General features: G+C 36.0%; 1 protein-coding gene across 2 annotated transcripts in view; it reads right to left on the reverse strand.

Annotated features, from left to right (window-relative positions):
- Positions 1–15111, reverse strand: part of TDRD7 (tudor domain containing 7) — a 92122-nt gene that overhangs the window by 43514 nt on the left and 33497 nt on the right. For both annotated transcript variants that reach the window (XM_007456384.1, XM_007456385.1), the window contains 2 exons: positions 8330–8403; positions 5631–5848 (listed from right to left, as the gene is read on the reverse strand). In XM_007456384.1, coding sequence (XP_007456446.1) covers positions 5631–5848; positions 8330–8403 — 292 coding nt within the window. The remainder of the gene's footprint in view (positions 1–5630; positions 5849–8329; positions 8404–15111) is intronic.

The following is a 15111-nucleotide window of genomic DNA, read 5'->3' on the forward strand; positions in this document are numbered from 1 at the left end:
AAAAAAAAAAAAAAAAAAAAAAGTTCCTTGTAGATGGTACCCTGTCTGTTCACAAACCACCTATCCAGAGAAACTCTTTCTCCACCATCTTGGGTAAGTAGTTTTATAGACATTATGTATTTCAAGGCTAATACACTTTCACTCCCATCCCTTTCCTAGTAAGGACTTCGCACTGATGCCGACTACAACCATTTATGTTTGGATAAACTTCAAGCCATTTTCCTTTAGTGTGGCCCAAGGTTAGGCCCTTGTTCACAGGTCCCCTTCAGGAAGACATTATCCTGGTTAACTGTGTGCAGAACTTTTGGGCATGATCTTGGCTGGCAGCTGTGGCTTTCACTGTGCATTTTAAGCTAAGCACTGTGCATTCTAAGCTAGATATGCTTCTCATTACCTTGGCGGGGAGCAGGATCTGCTCCTCTAGGATGGCAGAAATTCACTTCATCTAAGAGTTTTAGTTCCTTTATCCACTGCTCTTATTTTTCAATTTAAACTTTTGTTCTGCCCTCTTTAGCATTTCCTCTGTTTTCATTGAGATAGGCTCCTCTGTAGAGCTTGCTGGGTATGCCTCTGGTTTTACACTGCATGATAATTACTACTATTTGTGTAGCTTGATTTATGACTTTTGAGGGGAAGTTACCAGTGGGTTTTAACTTGCTTGCATTTAAGCTAGACTGTTCCTGGAAAAATAACAGCTCTCTTTTCCTATATACCTGCTATGTTTCTTTTTTTGGCCACACTGTGCGGCATGTGGGATCTTAGTTCCCCAACCAGGAATCAAACTCACGCCCCCGGCATTGAAAGCACGGAGTCTTAACCACCGGACCACCAGGAAGTCCCCTATGTACCTGCTATGTTTCTATACTGTACTGGCAGCTCTTTATAGTTTGTGTAACTTAATTCTAACAACCCTAAGAGATGGGAAGAAAGTCACATTTTAGAGCATACTGAAGCCCCGATTTATATGCTGAAAGTAACACCACTAAGAAATGGCCAGGGCAAAAGTCTAACTGCAAAGCCCAAACTCTTTTTACTGTACTATTGGGTCTCATGGGTAATTTTCTGTTTCAAGTTCCAGAACAGCAATGTCACATTACTCCCCTACTGCCCTATTCTGATTTTGCCACAGTGCTCTTTTATCTTTCTCCTATTCAGATGGTCACTGAAATTGAATTTAAAAACTGTTCCAATGTGTTCATTGCATATTTCTTTTTGTTGATGAAAAGTTAGAAAGGAAATTGGATTCCAATTAGATATTATGGCTGTACTTTCAAGTCCTAGCTTTACTTCTCACTGCTGCTTCTGCTGGAATGGCTGCATAGACTGTATCAACACCACTAAGCCTGAGGATATATCACTGCTGCTTCACTTATGTTCACTTCCTTAGAAATTCAATTTGTTTTTAACCCAGAAATATCTAGGCTTTAAAAAAAGAGGCAATTCATTTTGCATGGGCTGACAGGTGCTTTATCTTATATAATTAATTACCACAATTAAAGTTAAGACAAATTCCTGAACATACAAAAATACAAAAATATGTAAGTGGCAGAACTGCTGTTGCCTCTTTTGATATTACAGAAATTGCTATACTGACGCAATCCAGAACTTTAGGAATTTTTTAAAGTCTGAGGTATTAGAGGACTAAATGACTTAAAGCTCAGTGATTTCTAACGGACAGAAAAATGACATATAAAATACAGCCTAACAGTAAAACCTTTTTATAAAAGCATGAATAATTAGTGTCATTAGGTATTTTTTCTCATTTACAACATTTTATGTTCTCATTCACTAAATGTCATGTTTTGTAATTAAGGCCTGAGGTGCTTCCAGGTGAACTCAGAATGTTTCCCACTATCCTGAAGTTGCCTCCCAATGCTCCTACGCTATAGGTCTTTGAGGCTACTGTCAGAGAGCCTTCTCAGCTGAGTGCATCTATTCCTGTCTGGCTCTAAACGAGCCACCCAGCTCTCCACACAGCTTCAGGTAAAGCACTAAAGACAGATATTCTGTCTCAGGTAGGAAGAGAGACGTTTCTCCACCCATGTTTCAGAGTGGAGGATTTCAACAAAATCTCTCATGTTCAACAGTAATTGTCAGAAGATTTGAAATTTTACTAGAAATTGAAGTCGGCCAGAGGCTCTGGATCCTGCGTGACCTCATGGCAGGGACCCGCTAAGTTTCCACCAAATTATGACTCTTTAATAAAGTGAATTGGCCCGTTTGCCTCTTGAGTTTCTTCTTGAGCCACTCTCTTCTTATTGAATTTCTTACAATTTTCTGAAAAAGCCATGTTTTTCTGTCTCAGGCTTTGGCACAAGCTGTTTCTTTTGTCTGAGGTGCCTTTTCCCCAGCATTCCCACCTTTGTCTAACTTACTTCAACTCATCTCTCAGGTTTTAGTGCAACAGACACCTCCTCTGGGAAGCTTTTCTTGACTCATCAGACTACGTCTCATCCTCCTGTTTACATGTTTCCTTAGCACCCTGCATTTCTCCTTCATAACTATTGCAGGCTTGCCCTTATCTGCTCAATGTTTATTTTCCCTGTTGGACAGTAAGTTCCGTAAGGGCAAGGTCCAGGTCTGTCTTGTTTACTGTTATTCTTAGCACCCAGGTCAGTGGGTGGCTCACAGAAGCATTTTATAAATACTAGCCAAATACAACAATTAAGGAGAACATTATTAATAAGGCCACCACTTTAGAACAGCCAAGAGATGTTGCTATCCCTCTCCTAGGACTCAACGGCAATTCTTAGATGCCAGTATCCTTCGTCAAGGATACTGGTCAAGCCTGCCATCTTGGGCTCTTTGCCTTTTGAAGACAGCTTCTGCACAAGTTCCATTTCCCTCGAAAGTTGCCTAGGAACACTACGGAACTGGGTCACCGTTGTTAATATGATTTTATATTCTCTTTAGCTTTCAAAACTCTCAGTCCACATTTTGTTGTCAGAGAGATCCAAAAGGTTAAGAACAACAGATTCAAAGCATCCTTCTGCCTGCATCAAAATACCATCTAACAACCTTGTAAAGTGACTTATAGCGTATAGCTGATTAAACCTTCATGAAGGTAAAATTTCAGAGCTTTTATTTGGTCCCTTGAGCTGATGCTACCCATCCTATATTCAAATGGAAATCCTGCAAGTGATTATCTCTGGGAGGTAGGATGATTTTTATTTCTTTTATAACTTTATTTTTCAATATTTTTATATGGGACATTTTACATGACTGGGGGGGAGCAAGCACTTTTTTTTTTTTTTTAAATAAAGAAGTACACTGCACTCAGATTTCTTCTTCAGTTACACAACAACATGGAGATACACAACACTAAGTCTTTCTTACCCTAAAATTTCTGCACTGTGTCCTAACCTGTCTGACCCTGTTTGCAGTAGAATCAGCCCTGGGCATGCTATCAGTGTTCCTGCTTTTCAGCAAGATGAAAAGCAAGAAGTCAGAAGAAAGGGAAAATAACCATGGTGTAACTGTTTAAAACTGCCTAAAAATAACCATGGTGTAACAGTTTGAAACTGTTCACCAGTAGGCTGTTAAAAAAAAAAAAAAATCAGAGCTATTAAAAAAAGTTTTGAAAAATATCAACAGCTGTCATTAAAACTGGCAGTTTTTGTCATCCTAGACACAATGCTTCACTAAGTAAATTCTCATACCTGACAACTGATAGTGATTGCATCTAAACAGTCCTACTCAAAATTGAGAGAAACAGCATGGAGATAAGAAAGATATATTACATTTCTGCTTCACATTCCACCCTCACTGCCTGGACAGAAAATAATCATGCAACATAGATGCATTTGAGCAACCAAAAAATTAAAAATCAGTCGTTTTAGCACATGAAATTTAGTAGGAAACCACCCATTTTAGATAAAGTTTTAACGTCAAAGAGATAGGTACTCTCTCTCCTGAAGTCCTAGCAAGAGAAATTTTGAGGCTTTGCAGACATGCAGAGTAGCGAGGATGAAAATTTCCCCCCAAAAGTCATAAATTAAGCTACACAAATACTAGTAATTATCATGCAGTGTAAAACAAAGTGACCAGAAACATAATACATTAAGAAGAATCTGTGAAGTTAATTTAAAATTCTTTTACTCTAAAGATAATTTCTCTATTGAAGCTTAATAGTGAGTTTTATGTGTATATTCACAATAAAAGGGCTTAAAGTTCATTGAAGACGTAAGTTCATGAATGTCTATGGATTTAAAAAATAAAAGAACCATATGCATCCCAAAAAGGAGCTCCAGGCCCTGAACCTTCAAATCAAGCAGCCTGGTGAAACCTCAAAAGTCCCCTTCAAGATTATGGAAACCTAAGGGGGTCCTCAAATGCCACTAAACCTGCACCCAGTGAGAATATTCTTTTCAGAAAGGAGTAAAAATGGAATGAATTGAATAGCAACCTTAGGAATTCCCACTACGAGAATAAACCCCATGTTCAACATAAATCAGGGATAATATTCTTATGATCATTCTTGACTTTATAGGTAGGGAAACAGCCATAATTCCAGAGTTTGACATTTCTTCTTGTTTTCCCACTTCACACTGTATGTATATTCATCAGCACATCACATTGCCCTAAGGTGGTCTCAGCCCCTAAAGCAGTGCATGGTACCTGCAGGTGCAGAGTAAATGATGTAAGAATAAATAAGACAGATAGATGGATGGATGGATGACTCTTGACTGGAAAGCCCATGGGACTGGAGTGGGTGTCAGTGCCCTGGAGGAAAAAGTGGTTATAAAAATACATGCTGTCTTTAGGCCAGGTGCTTATAAGATAGAGTGGCCCACACTCTGCCCAACAGGGTTGGGGGCCAAAATATATATTAAGTTAAAGAAATGAAAGCCCTCTACCAAGCAATAATTGTCATGTATATTCAATTCTATAAGCTTAGAAGCACCAAGTAACTGCTAATTTAAAAGTTATTTTGTTGAATATATTCTATGTAAATAAAAACATTAAGAAACATCTAAAAATTAGTTATTTTAAGAATCTAGTTGTCTCTATCTCTGGATGAACTAAAAGATTTCTAATAAACTACTCTGAGCCATCGTTTCATTATAATAGATTCTCAAGTAGGAACAGGAATGGAAATAGATGTCAGCTCACTTTTCAATATTTTTCTCCAAAGAAATTTGTGAAGAGTTTAAATCTGAACCCTGTATTAATTTTTTTAGATGTATTCTATAAATAATTATCCAAAATAACTAAAATTTGTTCAGCTGAATGTCTTTAAAAATGCTCAGGAACAAGAATATAAAATTTGAGGCTAACAAAAAACGTTCTATTACCAGTTAAGTTCAAGTTATTAAAATTACAAAGCCATCAGTATCTATTGGTAACAGCTCAATACAAAATGGTATATATATTATCACATATTAAATGCATTTAAAAATAACTTAAAATCTATAAAAACAGCAATTACAACACACACAGAACTCAGCCGTGACATATTTCTCCTATAAATAAAAACCAGTATGTGTTAATCTTAGTCATAAAGATTAATGAAGCAATATTATGTAAAGAGCTTCGTGCTCCCCAAATAAAAGGTGATATTACTAACAACTCAAAATCTGAAAGTGGGGCAGGGAGGAGGCATCAGGAGGGAGGAATAAGAAGAAACGTACCGTGCAAATATGAGGCCAGTGTTCAAATTGTTGTAAAATTCCTTGATTAAGTTCTTCTTTATATAATTCTTTGTAAAAATGTGGAAGCTTAGATATCCAAATGCCATTGTTATGCTTGTTTAATATTTCCTTTATGCGGTTTTGAACCTCATCCATTTTATAAGTGTAAGAGGCAGGAGGCGTGACATTTGGTTTTTCAACAGCCTGATTTAAATTATCTTTAAATTAAAAAATATGATAGAATTAACCAGAATGCTTAACATTTTAGATTATCCCCATTACCTAGTATTTGTGTCTTCAGGCTTTGTTATACTTCAGGCTTGTGGGGGTTAAGGGACTTTCAAAGAGAGCAGGATTAGGAGAGCAGGACCATGACAATTTCATTCTAAGTTTTAACCCTGAAGTAACCAGGAAGGTCAACAGCCACTCAGAGAGGGAACCTAGCCCCTTTATTTTCCAAGGATACGTCATAGTTTAATTTAAACTCATAAAGAATAATAAAATTTATTATTTAACCAATCATTTTCTAATTGCAACTAAGAAAGATTAAATTTTAGACAATAATGGTATATACGTAATGATAAATTTAAAGCTATATTTTACAAAGCATAAGGATAATGCCTTAATAGTAAGATCAAAGAACATTTTATAAAAAATAAATAATTGTCCAGGTTTTTTTTTTTTTTTTTTTCGGTATGTGGGCCTGTCACTGTTGTGGCCTCTCCCGCTGCGGAGCACAGGCTCCAGACGCGCAGGCTCAGCGGCCATGGCTCACGGGCCTAGCCGCTCCGCGGCATGTGGGATCTTCCCGGACCGGGGCACAAACCCGTGTCCCCTGCATCGGCAGGCGGACTCTCAACCACTGCGCCACCAGGGAAGCCCAATTTTTCCCTTTATTAATGAGAAAAAATAATTTAGCAATAAATGAAAGTTCAAAAATTGATCCACCTGTAATAATCATCCTAGCCTCAGTTTATAAACATAAATAAAAGGTTTGGTGCTCATAAATAACATTAATGATTTGTTTTTATTTCTCCAATCCAAATCATTCATTTTTCATAAGCGAATATTTATAAAGTTTTGGCTAGCTCTCTTACATTTATTTTTATTTAAAACTTAGAATGCCTGAGTTAACATCCTAAGGCAATAAAGAAATTTAAGTGTCCCCAATAGCTGATATTTCTGGTATTTTAAGAACTATGAAATTCATTCCAAACCTTTTCTAAATTTTACTGGGATACAGATCAGAATATTTTAAAAATTATCATCTATAAGCAAAATATGTTCATATTTTAATCATATAGCATGTCTACTGGGATTCAACAATTTTTATTTTATTTTATTTTTTAAACTGGCTGGTGGAGACACATAGGCTGGTTTGGGGATGCTGGCCTTTGCGGATGCCAGGAAGCCAAAGAGAGAGCTGTACCTTGAGTATGGCTGGATGCTGACTCTCCTTTACCCACCACAGGGCACGAGACCTGCCCTTGCTGAGACCTAGTTTGGCTCAGCCGACAGAAGGGTCCAGGATGTCCCCATACATTTCCTATTAAAGGCACAGTTAATTTATAAAGTTCTTCCCAAATAATGATATATAAAAGAACCAGGAAGAAAGAAAAGATAAGTTTCTTGGAACTGGCCAGTCCCTCCCTTAAAGAGAGAGTGTCAGCAGCTGACATATAGTTGGAGGCTTTGCAAATGCATCCGCTCTGTGGGGCCACTGGAGTCAGCTAAGCTTCTGTACCTTTTGTTAAACAAATCAAGGAAGTAATTTAGGCTGCCAGCAGGTAGGAGAGGTTATGTATAAGTGTGTGTAAATCAGCTGCTGGTGAATCATAATCCTCCTGAAACAAGTCCTCTTGGTTCTACAGAAAAAGCTTATTCTAATGTAAAGGATTTACAGCCTCTAAAGGGTATATGACTTTACTGAGTAGTCATTTTTCAGAAAATGCATATGTAAAAGTAATTGATATAAACACAAATCAAATTGTTCAATTAATTTCCATGAGAAATACTGGAGATACATTCCTTTGGAAAAAAATGATTTCAACTCAGTAAGAATCACACTTAAAGCAGCAAATCATTTAAAGCCACATTTAAATTTCATGCAGCATAATTTCTGAAAATACTGTATCCCTTGGGTGGGTCTAACAGCAGGGAATTTACACTTTGGTTGGAGTAGACTGTGCACTTCTAATCTTCAGATTCTTCAACTTTATTATGTCTTCTATTGATTTCTTAACAGTCCTTTTGGATTTTATATATTTATATTCATATTTAGATGCTTAGTGGTCAATGCACACAGTTTAGGGGCCCAGACTTTACATGGTAGAGTATCTGAAACTATTTTATGAGTTGAAGTCCCCTATTTATGTGCTTTAAATCTTACTCTCTAATGTGTAAGAGAGTGACAAGGGACACAAATATCTCTGTAGGTAACACGTGCAAGTGAAACAGAATAGGTCTGGTGTGAGGAAGGCCTCAAGTCAGAATAATAATGATATCCTTGGAGGTATTACTTTCTCTTTAGATCACTTCAATTCATAACTTAAAGAAATCAAAAATGAGGGGAGGAGAGATGTATTCCAAGTGGGAGAAGGTGAGAACAAATGTCAAAAGCCACCATTAGATATTTTTGGGGGGGTTCTGAGGCTCCAGAAACCATAATGTATTACGAAAATAATGTTTAGAAAACATACCATTCATTTCCTTAATACAGGTTCTTGAGAGATGCATCTGAAAAGGTGGCGAAAGGGATGCCTTTGGGCTAAACCTAAGGTATAAAAAAAAAGGTAAATTAAAATTCAATTAACTACTTAGGAAAGAAATATAGATTTCCCACCTCATACCCTCACCAAAAAAATTTTTATGTGAATTGTGCTGGATATATGTAGAAAAATTTTCTAAATATGTGGACAAAGAAATACCCCACCCCACCACCCACAAAGAGAAATAATTTGTATTCATGTCTGTCTCCCTCACTAGACCCCAAGTGTCTTAATTACTTGTGTTTCTTGTGCCTAGGGCAGTGCTTGGTACATGCAAGGGAGAGTGAATGCTCTAAGAATGAATAGGATGATTGAATGAATCAAAGAGTACATCTTGCCCAGCGGTGGGTACGGGACTAGTGGTGATAGTGACAGTACACCTATTTCGCAATTTTTCAATAGTATGGAATACTCTAAAAATTAGATCAATTCTTTGAAATGAAGCACATCTCCTCAAAATATTTTAATTCTAAAGGAAATTATTAGATTGTAGGCTACCAGCAAAAGCTGACTTAGTATACGATGCTCTGCAATTATAAGAGCATCACATTTGTGTATTAATGCATCTGGGTAATGACAGAAGATGCCAAAAACATATCCAGCTCCTACTTCTGCAGAACTGGCAGGGAGACAGCAATCCTTTCCCTTGCACCAGAGCCCTAAAAATGTAAACTGGAACCTTCTCCTGCTTTGAGTCAGCTGTGAGGGCTCTAGCAGAAAGCAGAGGGATATAAACGAAGAGTGAAAGTACAGCAAGGATACAGCAGAGACTGCTATCATGCAAACATTGGTAGGTCTAATGCACAGGAAAGAAAACTGTCAACAGAGCAAAAGAAAGATGTTCAAGGAAAACCACAGGGACATGTGAAAACAAACTTAATAAGATAATAGAGGTCCAACCAGTTTTATAACAGTAAGTATAAAAGACTTATTATTTTGTTTCTTAAAAGAAATACTTAGACTGTCCCCCCACAAAAAAAACTCCCAACTCAAACATATGCCACTTATTAGAGACACATTATTATCCCACAAATATTTATTTAAGGACCTACTTATTACATGCCAGGCATTGTGTCAGAGGGTAATGATCAATGATTAAACAAGAGGAAGGTACCATTATTCTCATGGACTACACGTATAGTTGAGAAAAGTGACTGTAGCAAGCAGCTAGTAGATGGCCCCCAGTGATTCTCCCCTCTGGTATCCACAACCTTGTGTAATCCCCTCCCTTCAAGTAACTGCTTCTAATCAATAGGATACTTCAAGTTTGAGGGGACTATACATAATTAGATTACAAAAGATCCTAATTTCCACTTTGCTAGCATAATCTGTCTCTTGCTGGTTTCGATGAGGCAAATAGCCATGTTAGGAAGGGCTATATGGCAAGAAATTGAAGGTGGTCTTTGGCCAATAGCCAGACGGAACTAAGGGACAACTCAAAAGGGATGGATTGTACTAACAACCACACGAGTGAGCCTGGAAGGGGATTCCTGCTCAGCTGACCCAGCCATGGCCGATACCTTGATTGCAACCTCGTGAGAAACTTTGAAGCAGAGGATCTAGCTGAGTGGTTCTGAGATTCCTAACCCACAGAAGCTACAGGATAATAAGTATGTGCTGTAAACTGCTAAATTCGTGATAACCTGTTACACAACAGATAATTAATGAACTGACAGAATCTGTATTTAAGAACAGTCTACTAAGTGCTATAACAGGGGCAGTAGATGTTAACAAAAGCACATGACAAAAGCAACCAACTAAATTAGGAGGCAGAGAGAGGAGCAAGTAAAAAGTAAAGGTTATTAACACTTATTATAAAGTTATAATAATCTGAGTAGCTTGGCACTGCTAAAGAATAGACAGGTAATCAGTGATTCCAAATGGAAAGCCCAGAAACTGAGTCATATATTTATAACAATTTAGTATTGATAGAGATAGTGTTTCAAACCAGCAGGGAAAGAAAGGATTATGTCATAATTGATATTAGGACATCTGGCTAACAGGATTCCTACTCTCATGCTATACAACAAAATTAATTCTGGATGAATTAAAGGTTTAAATGCAAAAACTGAAACCATAAAAATTCTAAAAGAAAACAGAAGACATACTACATGATATGGGGGTAGAAATGCTTTTCTAAGCATAACACCTGTAGGCAGAAGCCATAAAGGTAGAGATTAATAGATGTAAATAGAAAATTTTAAAGGTTTTGTATACCAAAAACACCATAATTAAACAAACTTGCCAACATTGGTAAAATTGCCAACATATTACAGGACAAAAGGCTCAACATCCTTAATTTATAAATCATTTTTACCAATTAGAAAGAAAAACCAACAAAAGACAAAAACCTGTAATTTATGAAAGATCTATAAATGGGTTAATAAACATATGAAAAAATGTAACTTCCTTAGAATCTAAATCAAAGAAATAGAAATTAAAACATATGTACATTTTTTCACCTTTTAGAGTAGCAAATAAAACACTGATGCCCAATGTTGGCAAGTGCACAAGCAAACTATCACTCCCATATGCTTCTAGAAGAATCTAACTGGTATAATCTGTTTAGAGCACAAATTAGTAAAGCCTTAGTGTGTATACCCTCTTACCCAGAGAGTCTATTTCTACCAATTTATTCTAAGGAACTAGTTGTGAATATATGCAAGGATCATTCTACAAATACGTTCATTGTAGAACTGCTTACAATAGTGAAAATCATTTATATTCAACAATGAGTGACTGGACAATGGACTAGCCTGACACTAAAAATGATAACAGAGATGTGTACTTAATGATATGGAAAATGTTCACAATATATTGCCTTTTAAAACAGGTTATAAAGTAGTAATATACATCATGACCCAATATGTATTTTTAAAAACTTACATAAATAAATAATGTAGAAAGATCATTTTTAATGGTTACATTTATGTCTGGATTAGAGGTGACTTTTTTCTTCCTTTTACTTTCTTCTACTTTCCAAATTTTCTATACCATACATATTAGTACTTTTGTAATCAGAAGAAAGCAATAAATGTATTTTATAAAATGCTTCCTATAAATATTTAGTACATGACGTTTAAACCTACAAGATCTCAGAAACCTACATTCATTTACTTTAACTTAATACTTGAAAGATGCCTTTTCAATCATGGTTCCCATTGGCTAATGCCAGACAGTCCTTTATTCATATCCAAAGTCCATGATCTTAACTCACTACAATATACATACAGCAATTTCTTCTCTCATTCTAAGCCTAATGGAACCCTGGTCTTCAGTGCCATACTCATCTATGTTTTATGCATAAATACATTAAAAACCAAATTTTAATAATCTCATCATTTAAATACAACGGTCATGAATTGTATTTTTTTAGAAATAAACATTTCCCAGAGAAACCCTAAATCAATCGTACATCCTCACTTTTGGCCCCTCTTTCTGTTTTACAGTAGACACATGATAAACTTAGATTGATACCTACAATATTAGAGAATATCAGTTATGTTATTTTTCTAGAACCTTCCAGTTTGTTAACCAGCAGTCATGAGTTCTTAACCAGAGTTTTTGAGAACGGGCTTCTGGGGCCCATGTATTCCCTGCATTAGTATACAAAGATGCATGTATATGTGCACAAATTAATTTTTCTGGGAAGATAATTTATAGCTTTCATTAGCGACTCTAAAGATTTGGTGACTCTAAAAAGTTTAAACTCATAATAACTTATACTACTTAATATTACTGCTTAATATTTCATAAGTTTAGAAATAAAATCTTTTGCTATTGCTCTATTTTGGTAAGAGCAACTTCTTTGATTTTATAATTAGAAAGGCAGCCCATAACCTCTGCCACCAGATGGTATTTAGATTTCTCTTAAAATGTATCTTTCAATTTGTATTATGCTCTTTAAAAAAAGATTTGATGAAGATGTTTTACAACATCTTTAAGAGTGTATAATTAAAATAGTCTGAAATATAATCCATACAAAGTCAGACAGATGAAGACAATTAGGTATGTAGTTCTAGAAATCATTGTTCAATAATGTACAAGACATTTGACTACTTGGAATTCAAAATTCTTATGGGGAAAGGCAAAAGACAAAAGCATATACTATATTAATTCTCAAAACTAAAACCATATAAAAAGATTTTGCTATCAATTTTTAACCTTTTATTGTGAAATATTTATAAATTCATGGGAATTTGCAAAAAATGTACATAGAAGTCCCATGTACCCTTCACCCAGTTTCCCCCAAGGGTAACATCTTGCATAGTACAATATCAAAACCAGGCAACTGACATTGGTATAATCCAGAACTTATTCAAATTCCACCAGTTTTAAACATACAAGTATGTGTATAGTTCTGTGCAATTTTACTACACATATAGGTCCATGTAGCCACCACTACAATCAATATCCAGAACTATCCCATCACTACAAGGGTCCCTCTTTCTACCCCTTTATTGCCACACCCTTCCCCCTTCCCCAACCCCTGACTCTTGGCATCTACTTCTCTGTTCTCTGTCTCTATAATTTTGTCATTTCAAGAATGTTATATAAATAGAATCACAAAGTATGTAACATTTTGAGATTGGCTTCTTTCACTCAGCATAATTCCCTTGAGATCCACTGATGCTGTTGCATGTGTCAATAGTTCATTCCTTTTTACTGCTGAGAGGTATTCTGTAGTGTGGATGTATTCAGTTTGCTGAACCTTTCAACTACTGAAGGATATCTGGGTTTTTGCCAGTTTTGGGCTATTATGAATAAAGTTACTATGGACACTTGTGTACAGGTTTTTGTGTGAATCTAAGTTTTCATTTCTCTGGGATAAATGTATAGGAGTGGAATTCCTGGGTCATATAGTGGTATCATGTTTTATTTTTTTAAAAGGAAACTCCCCAACTGTTTTCTATTGTGGTTGTACAATTTTATATTCCCAACAGCAATGTATGAGTGTGATCCATTTTCTCTGTATCCTTGCCAGATTCAGTATTATCACTATTTTTTAAATTGAAGTATATTTTACTTACAATATTATATTAGTTTCAGGTGTACAGCATGGTGATTCAGTATTTTTGCAGATTATACTCCATTATAAGTTATTACAAGATAATGGCTAATAATTCCCTGTGCTATACAATAAATCCTTGTTGCTTATCTATTTTACACATAATAGTTTGTTAATCCCATGCCCCTAATTTGTCCCTCCCCCTCCTCTCTCCCCTTGGGTAACCACAAGTTTGTTTTCTATATCTTTGACTTTGAGCCTGTTTCTCTTTTGCTGATATATTCACGTGTAGTATGTTTTAGATCCCACATATAAATGTGATATTATATAGTACTTGTCTTTGACTTATTTCACTAAGCATAATATTCTCTAGGTCCATCCACGTTGCTGTAAATAGCAGAATTTCATTCTTTTTTATGGCTGAGTAATACTTCATTGTATATATATAACATATCATCTTTATCCATTCATCTGTTGATGGGCACTTGGGTTGCTTCTGTGTTTGGGTATTGTAAATAGTGCTGCTATGAACACTGGGGTGCATGTATCTTTTCAAATTAGTGTTTTTGTTTTTTTTCTGGACATATGCCCAGAGAGGAGTTGCTGGGTCATATGGTAATTCTATTTTTAGTTTTTTAAGGAATCTCCATACTGTTTCCTATAGTGGCTACACCAATTTACCTTCCCACCAACAGTGTACAAGGGTTCCCTTTCCTCCACGTCCTCTCCAACACTGGTTATGTGCTGACTTTTTGACGATAGCCACTCTGACAGGTGTGAGATGGTACATCATTGTAGCTTTGATTTGCATTTCCCTCATGCTTAGCGATGTTGAGCTTTTCATGTGCCTGGGGTCACCTGCATATCCTCTTCGGAAAAATGTCTATTCAGGTCTTCTGTTCACTTTTTTGATGGGGGTGTTTGTTTTTTTGATATTGAACTGTATGAGCTGTTTATATACTTTGGATATTAACTGCTTGTTGGTCACATCATTTGCAAATATTTTCTCCCATTGTGTAGGTTGCCTTTTCGTTTTGTTGCTGTGCAAAAGCTTTTAAGTTTAATTAGGACCCATTTTAAAATTTTTGCTTTTATTTCCTTTGCCTTAGGAGACAAATCCAAACAAATATTGCTACAATTTATGTCAAAGAGTATTCTGCCTATGTTCTAGGACTTTTAAGGTTTCAGTTCTTACATTTAGTTCTTTAAACCATTTTTAGTTTACTTTTGTATATAGTGTGAGAGAATGTTTTAATATCTTGTTTTACATGTAGCTGTCCAGTTTTCCCAGCACTAACTTGTTAGAAAGACTCTCTTTTCTCCATTGTATATTCTTGCCTCCTTTGTCATAGATTGACCACAGGTGCATGGGTTTATTTCTGGGCTCTCTATTCTGTTCCATTGATCTATGTGTCTGTTTTTGTACCCGTACCATGCTGTTTCTATTACTGTAGCTTTGTAGTATTGTCTGAAGTCTGGGAGGGTTATACTCCAGCTTTGTTCTTTTTTCTCAAGGTTGTTTCAGCAATTCGGGGTCTTTTGTTGTTCTATATGAATTTTAGGATTATTCTAGTTCTGTGAAAAATGTCCTGGCTATTTTGATAGGGACTGTATTAAATCTGTAGATTGCTCTGGGTAGTATGGCCAGTTTAACAATATTAATTCTTCCAATCCAAGAGCATGGGATATCTTTCCTTCTTTGTAT

The sequence above is a fragment of the Lipotes vexillifer genome, unplaced genomic scaffold (assembly GCF_000442215.2).
Source record: "Lipotes vexillifer unplaced genomic scaffold, Lipotes_vexillifer_v1.1 scaffold630, whole genome shotgun sequence".
NCBI classification, from domain to species: Eukaryota; Metazoa; Chordata; class Mammalia; order Artiodactyla; family Lipotidae; genus Lipotes; species Lipotes vexillifer.